Source organism: Pelodiscus sinensis, chromosome 4 (assembly GCF_049634645.1).
Source record: "Pelodiscus sinensis isolate JC-2024 chromosome 4, ASM4963464v1, whole genome shotgun sequence".
In the NCBI taxonomy this organism is placed as follows: Eukaryota; Metazoa; Chordata; order Testudines; family Trionychidae; genus Pelodiscus; species Pelodiscus sinensis.
In genome coordinates, this window is record NC_134714.1 from 105,211,429 (window position 1) to 105,227,457 (window position 16,029).

The window sequence follows — 16,029 nt, forward strand, 5'->3', positions numbered from 1 at the left end:
CCTGATTCATAATGCTGGGCAGGAAAATTACAGGAGAAGAACTCTCTCTGACCAATAAGCAATATGCCCCAGGGCAGCTGTGCTATGCCGATAATTTTCCTCATACTAATTTTTTAGCTGCCTATATTCAAAGCATGCAGTTCAGCCACCATCTACTATGACAAATCTCTATGGGTAGCTCTCATTAGTTACAGCACACAGCACTTAGCATAGTAATGCCTGAAAGTCTGAGTCAAAACTGATATTGATATAATTTTGCAATTTATACTTTAGGTTGAAGTACCATGTTAATTGAATCAATTTGTCATAATTGTGCAGAAAACCCTCTGACACCAAAAGTTTGTAAAGCATTTCCCACTCCTTATGCAGCATTTCTAGAATCAGATTCTGATTGTTTCAGTAATCAAAAGTATAAATGGTATTTTGGCCTGCTTTTGAAAAATGCTTTAACGTGGAAAAAAATAATTTGAGTTGATGCTTATAAATATTTCTGAAGGAAATCACTCCAATGTTGATGCTTATAAATGCTTTTGGAGGAAGACTTAAAGAACAATAAACTTTAGTCCCCCTGCAGCATTGATGCAGCAAGGCAATTAGTCACAACTAAAACTCCCTGACATTTTTATTTACAAAAAAATAACCCCACCATCCAGGACATCTAGTAAAGCAATTAAGGGGACAGGAGAAGAAAAAATTGGTCCTTCTGCAAAATTTTAATCTATTCTCATTACCAATAGCTCCTGCTTACTTACTAAATTCTGGGAACCTGAATTATCCAGCGTATGTTGGGTGAATAAACTTTGTTTTTAATAAACCATACTGCCAAGTTCTGCCATTCATCTGGAGACCGTCCATAAATGGATAACCGGGGTTCCATATACTGGTATTTATTTTCTTCTAATTCACGAGCTACTTCCTATTGGAGAAGAATTCATTAGTGTTTGCTTATGTAAGGGCGCAACAGCCTTTGCACAGTTAGTGTTAGTCGAACCCCTGTGTAGATGTAGAAAGAAACTTTAACTATTAGTCCTGAGGGCTCCCTGTCACTTCCTAAATGCTAAGTCTGTGGCCTGAACCATGCTGTTCTACCACTGGCTGCTTTCCATTAATTTGTAACTGCACAAAACTGAGGCTTGAAACAACCCAACGCCTCCTTCAGGTTAGAGCATATTCAATTCCACAGGAAACAGTAGGCAGTGATTGGCTCAGCAGAGGTCGGTCTGTCTGGTAAGTGGATACAAGAGCCTGAAGCCTTTGGGAACCACTGCACACACTGATCACACATGGGGAAAATAGTGGGTATTCAGCACACTGAATCAGAGTCTTTTTCCTTCCCCCAGCGCCTCCGGCCTGTTGGCAGCACCACTACTGTGCTGCTCTCTCGCCCTTCCAGCACATCTTGCCCACCATGGATCAGCGGGTGAGTGGTGTGCAGCAGGTGCTGGAGTAAGAGGAAGTGATGAGGGTGGAGCGCACTCAGGGGAGGAACTGGAATGTAGCAGAGTGGGTGTAGTTGGGATGGGCCTAGGAGAGGTTCAAACACCCCCCCCCCCCCCAGCAACTCAAAGACAGTATCTAAGGTTTTAGCTACTGTAAACATACTTTCCATGACAAATTAATTACTTCTGCAAAACACTGTGCCATTACAGCCCGAGATAAACAACGAAAGGCATCACTTGCTAGAGGCCACAGCAGGCAATTCCATTCCCCTGCAACTTTTCATAGTAGATATGCTCCATTATGTCCTCCTCTCTCACTCACACTACATCAGATTTTACAGGATATGCAATCATCCTTTATGTTTCTATAGGCTTACATAATTTCCTCTTTCCCCTTCTGAATTTTTCTGAAATAACATCCCTGGTACAAATCTTATTTACCTTGACCATACGAGCAAAGTATTCACCACCAAGGTAGTTTTCAGTTTTCAGGTACAAGTCCCGTAGCTCGCTAGCACCAACTGGATTGTACTTGGAGTTAAATTTATCAAACCGATGAAACGTTTGGCGACCCTGGAGGAAAAAGCATCTCAGTAGAGGCAACCAAATAGCAGTGGTTAAGAACTAGCTAATCAGGTCATAGACCAAGTGTATATATTTTTCAATTAAGGTTGTTCTTTAGCCTCACAACTGCTTAGGAAAGAAACAGACTAAGAAATTCCTTGTTTACAGCAGACTGACAAATATTTTAAGTACAGGTTTTCTTTGGTGTATTTTTTAATATCATTCAATAGATGCAGAAAACACTCTTTCCTTTCCCTTCACTTCCCTTCCCCTCCCCCAAATAGTCTGCACTATGGCATGATGATTTTCCTCTGTTTTTAATTGTTGAAGGAATAGACGTACTGCATGGACATCTAAAGAGTCTACGGTAAGGTCATAAGGATCCATGTGAAGGCTCTCAAACACCTGCTGTAAAGTCATCTTCTTGCCTTTTTTCTCTGCAACAATCCTATTTGACTCTGTTTTGTAAGTGTGCTTAATAAACTTCAGCAAATGTTTCTGATTCATGCAGGCAGCCGCGTGGATATGAGTATCAACCTGGAAAAAAAAATTGCTCTTGTTTAGCCAACAGTATGGACCATTTATCTATCCAAGTACCTCCGTGTCATACAGAATAATTACTAGTGAGTAGTTCTGAATAAACTGTTTGGCATGTGTGTTTTTGCTCATATGGGCCTCTGTTATATTTGTCATTAAGAAGCATATCAGCTATTTGCAAACACCTAAGGACCGTAAGTCTCTTAAACACAGAAAATATCCACAACAACCCTTGTAGTCTGCTCAAAGACATCAGTAATTCACAAATGAATCCAATAACGAGGTGGTAGAGAAACCAAAATATGAGTCCTCAAAAGAGGAGGCAATCTTCTTAATATCAATCACTAGAAGAATTACCTGGCATAGACTGGGGCTGGCCTGCGGCAGCAGGAACCGCACAGCCCACCTGTCAGCTTATCCATGGGACAGACCTAAGGTGGTGGAAGCCACACTGCTCACCCACTGGCTTCTCTCCAGGGCCAGCCCAGAGTGGCAGGGGCCATGAAACATGGTGGGCATCTGCTCCCTGGGGCCAGCCTGGAGCATCAGGGGCTGCATGGCCCAGTGGGCAACTGCTTCCCAAGGATGGCCCAGGGCAACAGGGACCGCACTGCTTGCCAGCAACTGCTCCCTGGGGTTGGAAAACTTATTGTCACCCTGTGGTCATTTGTGAGAATAACTGTCCCTACTATAACACCACTCCCTTTCCATTTGATGTGAAACAATCGCATCCCATGCACATTCCATCGTCCTGGCATAATCAAGCCCAGAGCTTGCTTTAAGTTATGACAAGAGGAAGTTGCCTACCAAATTTGGTGGTCGGCTCTCTTACTGTTTAGGAGCAAACAGACTCACAAACTCTCTAAAATATATAGTAGCTGGGTCAAATCCCATTTTCTACTAAGCTCTGTTGTGACTATGAAGATTCCTGAAACCAGCAGGCCTGTGCACTGTGGGAAGGGATTCCACAAATGAAACACACAGCAGAGGCTGGGCTGGTGCAGAAGAACAGATGAGGAAGGAGGATATGGAGCAGAAGTGGAGTTAGAGCTCTATTGAACCTACCAGCAGAACTACACCCCATTAATGAGATGGCAGAGTTGTTGTTCCAGATTGTGCTTGGTCTGACCATCCATGAGAATTTGCATTGTATCAACCAGAATTTCCCCCAGGGACTTGTGAGGTGTTGTCAACCCCATCCCAGCCCTGTTGGGGTGATGGTGTCAATTAACCTTACAGACTACAGCTGCGGGAGAGTCAGGCTTGTGTGATAAGCACTAACATAGGAAAGCCCAGCTGGTCAGGAGAAGGCTGGGCCTGTATAAAGCCATGAGGTTGTGTGCAGAAGGATGCTGCAGAGTGTGTCTTGTTGCTCTCTGGGCACAGGGAGCGAGAGAGGGAAGAAGAAACCCAAGAAGGAGTCAAAGCCTTGGGATCACACCCCTAGCAGAAGATTTACTCAGAAGAGTTGTGGGAATGAAAGCCTGGGGAGGGCAAACATACCTCCTCAGTCTCAACATAGGAAATATTTGCACTAGAGTGGCTCTGAAGACCTGTAAGTGTAGATATGTCCTATTTTAAGTGCAGACCTGCTGAGTGTCTACACATATACTCTGACAAGCATAATGGTATGTGCAACAAATATATTTTACTGCTTTGAATACAGTAGTGTTTACAGCGCAATACCTCTCTGAATAGGACCTAACTTCCACTGTGCACTGCATCACCTCAACTAGCCACATGAACCAACTAGTTAGTTGAGCATTGATCAGTATCTTGAATATTTAGGGCCAACTGCAATCCTCTTTCTTTGGTTGCTCTATTATTTCCTGGCATATCCATTTGCATGTGAAAACCCCCACATCTTCACGCACAAACTATGCATTTGTAGGCAGCTGGGGGAAAGACCAGACTAATAGGTTTGTGCTATGGCTCACACTGGAAAAATTGAAGAAGACACACATTGCAATTGGAGCCTTGTCAGAGGGCTCACTCACTCACTCTCGGGATCAGCCCTCATGCCGTATAGTATCCTTGTCTGTTGCTCCATTGCACTGCAGCCCCTCTTGCTCTCCAGAACTCAGGATGATCTTTATGATTCAGCCCTCCTCTCAAGACCACTGTATAGCCACTTTCCCCCGCTCCTGCTGCTGGATTATCAAAGTCCCTCTGGACTAGCTATCTGCCTTGTCTCCAACAATCCTATGCCACTTTCCACCTGCTACTCTAGGTTCTAGTCCAGGGACCCTACAATTGTCAGGCTAGGATAGGTCTCTCTCTCAGGGACATGAGTTCATAGTACAGTCTGGTCCTGACAGATGCTCAGGAGGCTGAAAGAGTTCAATCCTGGACATCGGCACCATGTTCATGGTCAACATTCTCTTGGCCAATAAAAAAACAACAACAGAAACTAGTTGATTTGGCTGATTCACTGAGAGCTCCAGGTACAGTTAGATACAGTCTGTGACCTAAATTCCAAGAAAAACAGTTAGTGAACATAAAATCCAAACTTAAGGAAACCTGAGTAGACAGTAGAATGCAACTCCCAGATGCCATAGAACTAGAAGGGATTCAACCTCTTGTAATTCATACACCTTGTAGACAACCATTCCTTCCTTTTCAACCCAAAACAAACACACTTTTGTTGCAGGAAAACATTGCAAGTTTATTTACTTGCTGACAAAGACCAAGTGACTGATCAGCAATTGTAGCTTCTTAAAATCACTTTACTCATAAGAACATAAGAACAGCCGTACTGGGTCAGACCAAAGGTCCAGCTAGCCCAGTATCCTGTCTGCCGACAGTGGCCAGCACCAGGTGCCCCAGAGAGGGTGGACTGAAGACAATGATCAAGTGATTTGTCTCCTGCCATCCCTCTTCAGCCTCTGACAAACAGAGGCCAAGGACACCATTTTATCCCCTGGCTAATAGCCTTTTATGGACCTAACCTCCATTAAATTATCTAGCTTCTCTTTAAACTCTATTATAGTCCTAGCCTTCACAGCCTCCTCTGGCAAGGAGTTCCACAGGTTGACTACACGCTGTGTGAAGAAGAACTTTCTTTTATTAGTTTTAAACCTGCTACCCATTAATTTCATTTGGTGTCCTCTAGTTCTTCTATTTAGGGAACTAATAAATAACTTTTCTTTATCGGCCCTCTCCACACCACTCATGATTTTACAGACCTCTATCATATCCCCGCTCAGTCTCCTCTTTTCCAAACTGAAAAGTCCCAGTCGCTTTAACCTCTCCTCATATGGGACCCGTTCCAAACCCCTAATCATTTTAGTTGCCCTTTTCTGAACCCTTTCTGGGTCTTATTTTCTATCCCTTTCTTAATAATTCCTAGCATCCTAGTTGCCTTTTTGACCGCCGCTGCACACTGCGTGGAAGTTTTCAGAGAACTGTCCACGATAACTCCAAGATCTCTTTCCTGATTTGTCGTAGCCAAATTAGCCCCCATCATACTGTACGTATAGTTGGGGTTATTTTTCCCGATGTGCATTACTTTACACTTATCCACATTAAATTTCATTGCCATTTTGTTGCCCAATCACTCAGTTTGGTGAGATCTTCTTGGAGTCCCTCACAATCTGCTTCTGTCTTGACTATCCTAAACAGTTTAGTATCATCTGCAAACTTTACTACCTCACTGCTTACCCCTTTCTCCAGATCATTTATGAATAAGTTGAAAAGGATTGGTCCCAGGACTGACCCTTGGGGGACACCACTAGTTACCCTCTCCAATCTGAAAATTTACCATTTATTCCTACCCTTTGTTTCCTGTCTTTTAACCAGTTCTCAATCCAAAAAAGGATCTTCCCTCTTATCCCATGGCCATGTAATTTACACAAGAGCCTTTGGTGAGGGACCTTGTCAAAGGCTTTCTGAAAATCTAAGTATACTATATCTACTGGATCCCCCTTGTCTGCATGTTTGTTAACCCCTTCGAAGAACTCTAATAGATTATTAAGACAGGATTTCCCTTTACAGAAACCATGTATTCTTTTGTCCAACAAATTATGTTCTTCTACATGCTTCACAATTTTATTCTTTACTATTGTTTCGACTAATTTGCCCGGGTACTGAAGTTAGACTTACCTGTCTGTAATTGCCAGGATCACCTCTAGAGCCCTTTTTAAATATTGGTGTCACGTTGGCTACCTTCCAGTCATTAGATACAGAAGCAGATTTAAAGGATAGGTTACAAACCACAGATAATAGCTCAGCAGTTTCCCATTTGAGTTCTTTTAGAATCCTTGGATGAATGACATCCGGTCCCAGAGATTTGTTAACATTAAGTTTTTCTATTTGTTCCAAAACCTCCTCTAATGACACTTCAATCTGGGACAGTTCCTCAGATTCATCGCCCACAAAGGATGGTGCAAATTCAGGAATCTCCCCAACGTCTTCAGCCGTGAAGACTAAAGCAAAGAAATCATTTAGTTTCTCCGCAATGGCTTTATCATCCTTGATTGCTCCTTTTATAGCTCAAACATCTAGGGGACCACAGGTTTTTTAGCATGCTTCCTGCTCCTAATGTACTTAAAAAACATGTTGTTATTTCTTTTTGAGTTTTTGGCTAGCTGTTCCTCAAAATCTGTTTTTGCTTTTCTTATTACATGTTTACACTTGATTTGACAGTGTTTATGTTCCTTTCTATTTATCTCACTAGGATTGGACTTCCACTTCTTAAAAGATACCTTTTTGTCCCTCACTGCTTCTTTTACATGGTGGTTAAGCCACGGTGACTCTTTTTTAGGTCTCTTGCTATGTTTTTTAATTTGGGGTATACATTTAAGTTGGGCCTCTATTATGGTGTCTTTAAAAAGTTTCCATGCAGCTTTCAGGGATTTGGCTCTAGTCACTGTGCCTTTTAACTTCTGTTTAACTAACCTCCTCATTTTTGTGTAATTCCCCTTTTTGAAATTAAATGCCAGGGTGCTGGACTGCTGAGGTGTTCTTCCCACCACAGGAATGTTGAATGTTATTATATTATGGTCACTATTCCCAAGCGGTCCTGTAACGGTTATTTCCTGGACCTGATCCTGCGCTCCACTCAGGACTAAATCGAGAATTGCCTCTCCCCTTGTGGGTTCCTGTACCAGCTGCTCCAAGAAGCAGTCATTTAAGCCATTGAGAAATTTTCTCTCTCCTTTTCCTGAGGTGACATGTATCCAGTTAATATGGGGGTAATTAAAATCCCCCATTATTATAGAGTTCTTTATTTTGGTAGCCTCCCTAATCTCCCTCAGCATTTCAATGTCAGTATTGCTGTCCTTGTCAGGTGGTCGGTAATATATCCCTACTGCTAATTTCTTATTATTGGAGCATGGAATTTCTATCCATAGCGATTCTATGGAACATGTTGATTCACTTAATATTTTTATTTCATTTGATTCTACATTATCTTTCACAAACAGTGCCACTCCACCACCCACCCAGCCTACTCTATCCCTTCGATATTTTTTATATCCCGGTATGATTGTGTCCCACAGATTTTTCTCATTCCACCAGGTTTCAGTGATGCCTATTATGTCAACCTCCTCATTTAATACGAGGTACTCTATTTCACCCATCTTATTAGTCAGACTCCTAGCATTTCTGTACAAGCACTTTAAAAATTTGCCACTGCTTATTTGTCTGCCCTTCCCTGATGCATTAGATTCCTTTGTATGCGGTTGTTTGTCTGCTCTGGCCCATGGTTTGCCCTCTCCCCTCAGCAGACCAGGGAGCAAAGCGGCGGAGGATGCGGGCGGCAGGACCGCGGCACGTCTTGGCAGTTCCGCCGCCCTGGTCTGCTGACTAGGCTTTTCTCGCTGCAAAGGACGCGGGCAGCAGGACCGCCGAGACGCGCTGCGGTCCCGCCACCCCCTTCCTCCATAAGCCTGCTCTGCTGGGGGGGGGGGGGGCGCAGCTAGTGCGTCCCCACCCCCCCCAGCAGACCAGGCTTTTCTCGCCACTGGTCAGTTTCAGCAGCAGCTAAATCAGGACGCCTGGGGTAGAGCAGCTGGGGGGCTGCCGGGTTGGTCCCACAGCGCCAAGGTGCGGCGCTACTGGACCAACCCAGCAGCACCCCAGCTGCTCTGCCCCAGGCATGCACAAGTCAGCCGCTGCTGAAACTGACCAGCGGCTGACTACAGGAAGCCCGAGGCAGAACTGCTCTGCCCCGGGCTTCCTGGAATCAGCCGCTGATCAGTTTCAGCAGTGGCTGACTTGGGGACACCTGGAGTAGAGCAGCTGGGGTGCTCTGCCCCAGGCGTCCCCAAGAGCAGCTGAGGTGCTGCTGGGTTGGTCCCGCCGCGCCAAGGGTCGACGCTACCAGACCAACCCAGCAGCACTCCAGCTGCTCTGCCCCAGGCGTGTCCAATTCAGCCGCTGCTGGTCAATTTCAACAGCAGCTGAATCTGGATGCCTGGGACAGAGCAGCTGGGGCGCTGCCGAGTTGGTCCCCGCAGCGCCGCCCCTCGGCACTGTGGGGACCAACCTGGCAGCACCCCAGCTGCTCTACCCCAGGTGTCCCCAAGTCAGATGCTGCTTAAACTGATCAGCGGCTGATTCCAGGAAGCCCGGGGCAAAGCAGCTCTGCCTCGGGCTTCCTGTAGTCAGCCGCTGGTCAGTTTCAGCAGCGGCTGAATCGGGGACACCTGGGGTACAATATGTACCAGTTCCGACTTACATACAAATTCAACTTAAGAACAAACCTACAGTCCCTATCTTGTACGTAACCCGGGGACTGCCTGTATAAGGTTTTGACTGGAGTTGTGCAAGAGTTTGTTTTTGAATGCAGCATAAAAAACTCTTTTGTAGTGCGGTATGATCAACTCATCCACCCCTCCTCTACAAATGTGGCTTTATATAAAATTTCACAATGGCTATTTTTTACATTTAAAGTATATGAAAATGTAATTGTGTGTACATTACTTTTCTATTGCAAAAGGCACTTTTGCTCAAAAATAGGAGCCCATTTTTTCCTCAGATAGTGGTCTGTGTCTGTCCCTTTTGGGGATTGTTCTCGATACAGTGTCTAAAGCGTGCTCAGGGTTCTATAGACAGATTTTACAAGTCCCTGTCCCGAAGACCTTATACATTCTACCTTTATTAGATCCCATACAGACAACAGACAGAGTGAGATATGCAGTAAAAGACGGGAGGGATTTTTTCCTGCATATTTTCCAGACTTTCCCATTTGAACTTTTTTGGGTCTGTTTCTTGTCAGTTGCTCATTGGGTCTCTAGACCTTGTTTCATGTCTTCTTTGATATCTTCTAGACATTTTCCTTTTGCTGAAAAGAGTAAAAAAACCCTCTGAAATATGTCCATTGCAGTTTCCTAATTGTTTGTTTCATGAGGAGCATGTAGCCAATGGTCTTTTTAACCTCTCACTACTTTATTCAAATAAGCAAATATAACCCGAATGATTTATGGAGGCTTCTGTTTGAACAAGGACTTCACCTCATATGAACTAATTGTCTCACCTAAAGAAGCCCTCTAACCTTCCAGTTCCAGTGCACCACTGTTCAAAGAACTGCAGCACTCCCATTGCCCTGCAGCCCCTTCTGTCAGAGAACCAACTCTAATGAACTTGTACGGAAAGTTTTCCCCCTCTGGCCACCTCTTCTCCAGCTGTCATAGGACAGCCTCAGAACACTTTTGACCACCCTCTGTCAGCCGAGCAGGAAGAATGAAACTGCAGTTCCTCCCACGAACAAATAGGACAGCTGTAGTTGTATATAGTCTACATTCTGAGTAGATTCCCATGCGTACCACATCCTCCTGCTCCTCTCATGCCTAAACTCTCACATCCACTTCCCTCATCCCATCTCCTGTTGCTCCTCTTCTCTCCCTCCCATATACTTGTCTCAGCAAAGCACGTCTTCAGCAGACACACTAGACACTTAGTCCTCCTCACTAGCCTGGCATGTTCCATCAATTTCCATCCTACTCTCCCCTCTCCTTGTAGCCAGACAGGAACCCCCCTCGTAACATCCATTTTTGCTTGCCTGGAGCATACAGGGCACACAGAGCAGAAGGCCCAGGCTGTGTGACCGTGAATGGCTGTAAACAGAGATATGCCAATTGCTGACCAAGAGGCTGACAAGGAGTGTCCTTGACTTAACCCATATTGATACGAACACACAGCCGTCCGTGGGGGGAGGAATCTCTCGCCCAGTAAAAAAAGTCTAGCACGCACAATTTAGTTATCTCTCTTGCAAGTGTAAATTAACTTGAAACTTGCTTGTAAGAACTGGCGCCACAAAACGGACCAGTACAATTCAGCATCTTAGATAAGAAAGAGGATACGGGCCCCCAGGGGTATATAGATGGGTCCAGCAGCACATTTTCTCTGAGTGTCAATCTACCATCTATCTGCTGGTCGGGTTAGGTGTTTGATCTCCCGAGGTTCCAGAGGGGACGCCCACCTCGTATTCATCTTTCCTAGGAATTAAAAGACCGGCCCTGGCCTGACACGCTGGAGTCGAGAGGCACAGAAAGGGGTAAAAATTGTACCTGGATGTGGTCCTTTGTTTAAGTATATATATACACACAGTGTTAGAGCTCTTTAAAGATTAAGCTGTCACTTGGTACCATTATTTCTATTTTCTATCTTTACCTTTTTCCTGTAATCATTTTTAAGACCTATATATTTGCTAGCATTTAAGAAATAGAGCAATAGCCATTGTAACCATATGATTTATAAGCTTCTTTAATAAACCTGTAACTGTTTAAGCTTTAACCTGACTCCTTCAGTTGCTGTAATAGAACCAAGCACAATTTAAAAGAACTTCAGCCGGTCATAAAGGGACAGAGATAGGGAGAGCTTGGGCGTTTGGATCTGTGTCACTTCCAGGTGACAAGATCCGTTGGGGCACCTTTTCAGCCTTTCCTAGGCTGCCCGCTGCGAAGGAACCCCTGTGTTCTAGCAGCTAAAATCTAAGGTGTAATAAGCTCTTCCTATATAACAGGGCGTCTGTTGGCCTGCTGGCCACCCTCTGCGACGGGACCCCGGTCCTAGCAGTAAAGACACAGACATTAAACCTTTTCTCAGAAACATATACACACCCACACTGCCCTGACCATCGGCTGACACTCCTGAATTTTAAAAACGTTAGCAATGAAGGGATTAACTGTTTCTTTTCATAATTAACTTTTCCCTACACTCATAGACTCATAGACTTTAAGGTCAGAAGGGACCATTATGATCATCTAGTCTGACCCCCTGCACAATGCAGGCCACAGAATCTCACCCATCCTCTCACCTATATCTCAGATATTGAAGTCCTCAAATGGTTTAAGGACCCCAAGATGCAGAGAATCCTCCAGCAAGTGATCTGTGCCCCATGCTATAGAGGAAGGCAAAAAACCTCCAGGGCCTCTGCCAATCTACCCTGGAGGAAAATTCCTTCCCGACCCCAAATATGGCGATCAGCTGAAGCCTGAGCATATGGACAAGACTCACCAGCCAGACACCTAGGAAAAAGTTCTCTATAGTAACTCCTATTATCCCACCATTGGCCTATTTACCACTGATAGTGAAAGGTCAATTAGTTGCCAAGATCATGTTAGCCCATCAAACCATTCCCTTCATAAACCCATCTAGCTTAATCTAGAAGCCAGATAGGTCTTTTGCCCCCACTACTTCCCTTGGAAGGCTGTTCCAGAACTTCAGTCCTCTAATGGTTTGAAACCTTTGTCTAATTTCAAGTCTAAACTTCCTACTAGCCAGCTTATATCCATTTGTTCTTGTGTCCACATTGGTATTAAGCTTAAATAATTCCTCTCCCTCCCTGGTATTTATCCCTCTTATATATTTAAAGAGAGCTATCATGTTTCCCCTCTGCCTTCTTTTGGTTAATGAAAACAAACCAAGCTCCTTGAGTCTCCTTTCATAAGATAGGTTTTCCATTCCTCGGATTATCCTAGTGGCCCTTCTTTGTACCTGTTCCAGTTTGAAGTCATCCTTCTTAAACATGGGAGACCAGAACTACACACAGTATTCCAAATGAGGTCTCACCAATGCCTTGTATAACAGCACTTACACCTCCTTATTTCTACTGGAAATACCTCGCCTAATGGATCCCAAGACCGTATTAGTCTTTTTCACGGCCATGTCACAATAGCGGCTTATAGTCATCCTGTGATCAACCAGGACTCCGAGGTCCTTCTCCTCTTCCATTACTTCCAACTGATGTATCCCCAGCTTATAAATAAAATTCCTGTTATTAAACCCTATATGCATAACCTTACACTTCTCACTATTAAATTTCATCCTATTGCTATCACTCCAATTTACAAGATCATCCAGATCTTCCTGTATGATATCCCGATCCTTTTCTGAATTGGTAACACCTCCCAACTTTGTGTTATCTGCAAACTTTATTACCACACTCCCAGTTCTGGTGCCAAGGTCAGTAATAAAAAGATTAAATAAGATTGGTTCCAAAACTGATCCCTGAGGAACTCCGCTAGTAACCTCCCTCCAGCCTGACAGTTCACCTTTCAGTATGACCCCCTGTAGTCTCCCCTTTAACCAGTTGCTTATCCACCTCTCATTTTTCATACTGATCCCCATCTTTTCCAAAGTAACCAATAATTCCCGATGTGGTACTGTATCAAATGCCTTACTGAAATCGAGGTAGATTGGATCCACTGCATTTCCTTTATCTAACAAATCTGTTACTTTCTCAAAGAAGGAGATCAGATTGGTTTGGCACGATCTACCTTTTTTAAAACCATGTTATAATTTGTTCCAATTGCCATTAACCTCAATGTCCCTAACTACTTTCTCCTTCAACAATTTTTCCAAGACAGTGAAACTAACAGGCCTGTAGTAACCCGGGTCACTTTTTTTCCTTTTCCTAAAAATAGGAACTATATTAGCAATTCTCAGGTACAACCCCTGAGTTTAGAGATTTATTTAAAAATATTTGCTAATGGACTTGCAATTTCATGTGCCAGTTCCTTTAATATTCTTGGATGAAGATTATCTGGGCTCCCCAATTTACTCCCATTAAGCTGTTCGAGTTTGGCTTTTACCTCCAATATGGTAATATCTACCTCCACATCCTTATTCCCATTTGTTATGCTGCCATTATCCCTAAGCTCTTCATTAGCCTCATTAAAGATTGAAGAAAAGTATTTGTTTAGATATTGGGCCATGCCTAGATTATCCTTAACCTCCACTCCATCCTCAGTGATTAGCAGTCCCACTTCTTCTTTTTTTGGTTTTTTCATATTTATATGGCTATAAAACCTTTTACAATTGGTTTTAATTCCCTTTGCAAGGTCCAACTCTACATGAATTCTAGCCTTTCTCACTTTGTCCCTACATGCTCTAACCTCAATAAGGTAGCTTTCTTTGCTGGTCCTTCCCATCTTCCATTCCTTATATGCTTTCTGCTTTTTCTTAATCACCTCTCTGAAATGCTTGCTCATCCAGCTTGGTCTAAAACACCTGCCTATACATTTTTTCCCCTTTCTTGGGATACAGGCTTCTGATAGCTTCTGCGATTGTAACTTAAAATAATCCCAGGCCTCCTCTGCCTTTAGATCCATAATTTCTGTAGTCCAATCCACTTCCCTAACTAATTTCCTTAGTTTATTAAAGTTAGCCCTTTTGAAATAAAAAACGCTAGTCTCAGGTTTATTTTTGTTTATCCTTCCATTTAGTTTGAACTGAATTAGCTCATGATTGCTCGAGCCATGGTTGTCCCCTACAACCATTTCATCTATGAGATCCTCGCTACTCATCAAAACCAAATCTAAAATGGCATCCCCCCCTTGTTGGTTCAGCAACTAATTGATGAAGGAATTCATCAGCTATCACATCTAAGAAAATCTGAGCCCTATTATTATTACTAGCACTTGTTCTCCAGTCTATATCTGGAAAGTTGAAATCTCCCATGATTACGCAGTTTCCATGAGTATTTACTTCATTAAAACATTAAAGAGGTCTCTATCCATATCCAAATTAGATCCCGGTGGTCTACAGTACACCCCAAGCACTATCCCTGGGGAGGATCTAATAGTTTTCTTCTCCAATGCCCAGACAGACTCTGTCTTCTCCATTCCATCACTTTTTACTTCTTTACAATCTACCTTATCTTTGATATACAATGCGACTCCACCATCTTTACCTTTATTTCTGTCTTTCCTAAACAGCACATACCCTTCAACACCTGTACTCCAGTCATGCCTAGTATTCCACCATGTTTCTGTTATTCCTATAATATCTGGTTTCACTTCCTGGACCAATAGCTCCATTTTGTTACCTAGGCTCCTCGCATTGGTGTACAAACATCTTAATTTTTGCTGTTTGGCCTCACTCACATTCTTTACCCAATTTGACCCGGACATCGTACCTTCAATATGACCTATTAGACTAGTATCCACACTACCCTTCATCCTTGTGTCTATTCTCCTATCCCCAGCTATATCCTTTATATCCTTTCTTACTTCTTTTTCTTCCCTCTCAATGCTAAAATCCGGCGTAGAGATTACCTGAACATCTCCCAACCGTCTCCCCCAAATTCCTAGTTTAAAGCTCTCTTAATCAGTTGTGCCAGCCTCCATCCTAGAAGTCTATTTCCCTCCCTACTTAGGTGAAGTCCATCCTGAGAGAACAGTCATATGTCCATGAATGCCTCCCACTGGCCATACATCCCAAAGCCCTCCTTATAGCACCACTGTCTGAGCCATCTATTGAGCAACATAATTCTGTCACATCTTAGTTGCCCTTCTCTAGGAACAGGCAGAATCCCACTAAAGATCACCTGAGCCTCGATTTCCTTAAGCGTCTTCCCCAGCCTGGCATAGTCTCCCTTGATTCATTCCAGCGAGAACCTAGAGATATCATTTGTTCCTACATGAAGGATGACCAATGGATTCTTTCCCGCTCCCTTTAGTATCCTCTCCAACCTCACTTCCACATCCCGTATCTTAGCACCTGGCAGACAGCACACCCTTCTATTCTCTGGATCAGCTCTAGTTACAGGCCTGTCTATTCTTCTCAATAAGGAGTCCCCAATCACGTAGACCCTCCCATATACCTGTCTCAGCAAAGCATGTCTTCAGCAGACACACTAGACACTTAGTCCCCCTCACTAGTCTGGCATATTCCATCAATTTCCATCCTACTCTCCCCTCTCCTGAATTTTAAAAATGTTAGCAATGAAGGAATTAACTATTTCTTTTCATAATTAACTTTTCCCTACACTCTTCAACTTGAATCTGTCTGAACACCTTCTATGTCAATAATAAAAGTAGAATGTGAGGAGGCAGTTGTAGGGCCATGGTCAGCCCACAGCTATAAGTGACATTGTTCTTTAAGATTTTGAAAGATATGAACTGGAAGCAACACTGAAATAAGCAGTGCTTGGAAGGAAATCCGAGCACTTTGCCTTTAAGAGTCTGGGGGAGGCTCCCTCTCATCCAATCAACTTGGAATGAGCCTGGGAAAAGGGACGAGCATAAATATTGCCTCCTTCCTC

The 16,029-nt window shown here is 43.6% G+C and overlaps 1 protein-coding gene across 12 annotated transcripts in view; it reads right to left on the reverse strand.

The window, feature by feature from the left end:
• The window catches only part of AMPD3 (adenosine monophosphate deaminase 3), a 127,597-nt gene that overhangs the window by 51,856 nt on the left and 59,712 nt on the right, over nt 1-16,029 (reverse strand). For all 12 annotated transcript variants that reach the window (XM_075927936.1, XM_075927935.1, XM_075927937.1 and 9 more), the window contains 3 exons: nt 2,346-2,540; nt 1,881-2,012; nt 753-916 (listed from right to left, as the gene is read on the reverse strand). In XM_075927936.1, coding sequence (XP_075784051.1) covers nt 753-916; nt 1,881-2,012; nt 2,346-2,540 — 491 coding nt within the window. The remainder of the gene's footprint in view (nt 1-752; nt 917-1,880; nt 2,013-2,345; nt 2,541-16,029) is intronic.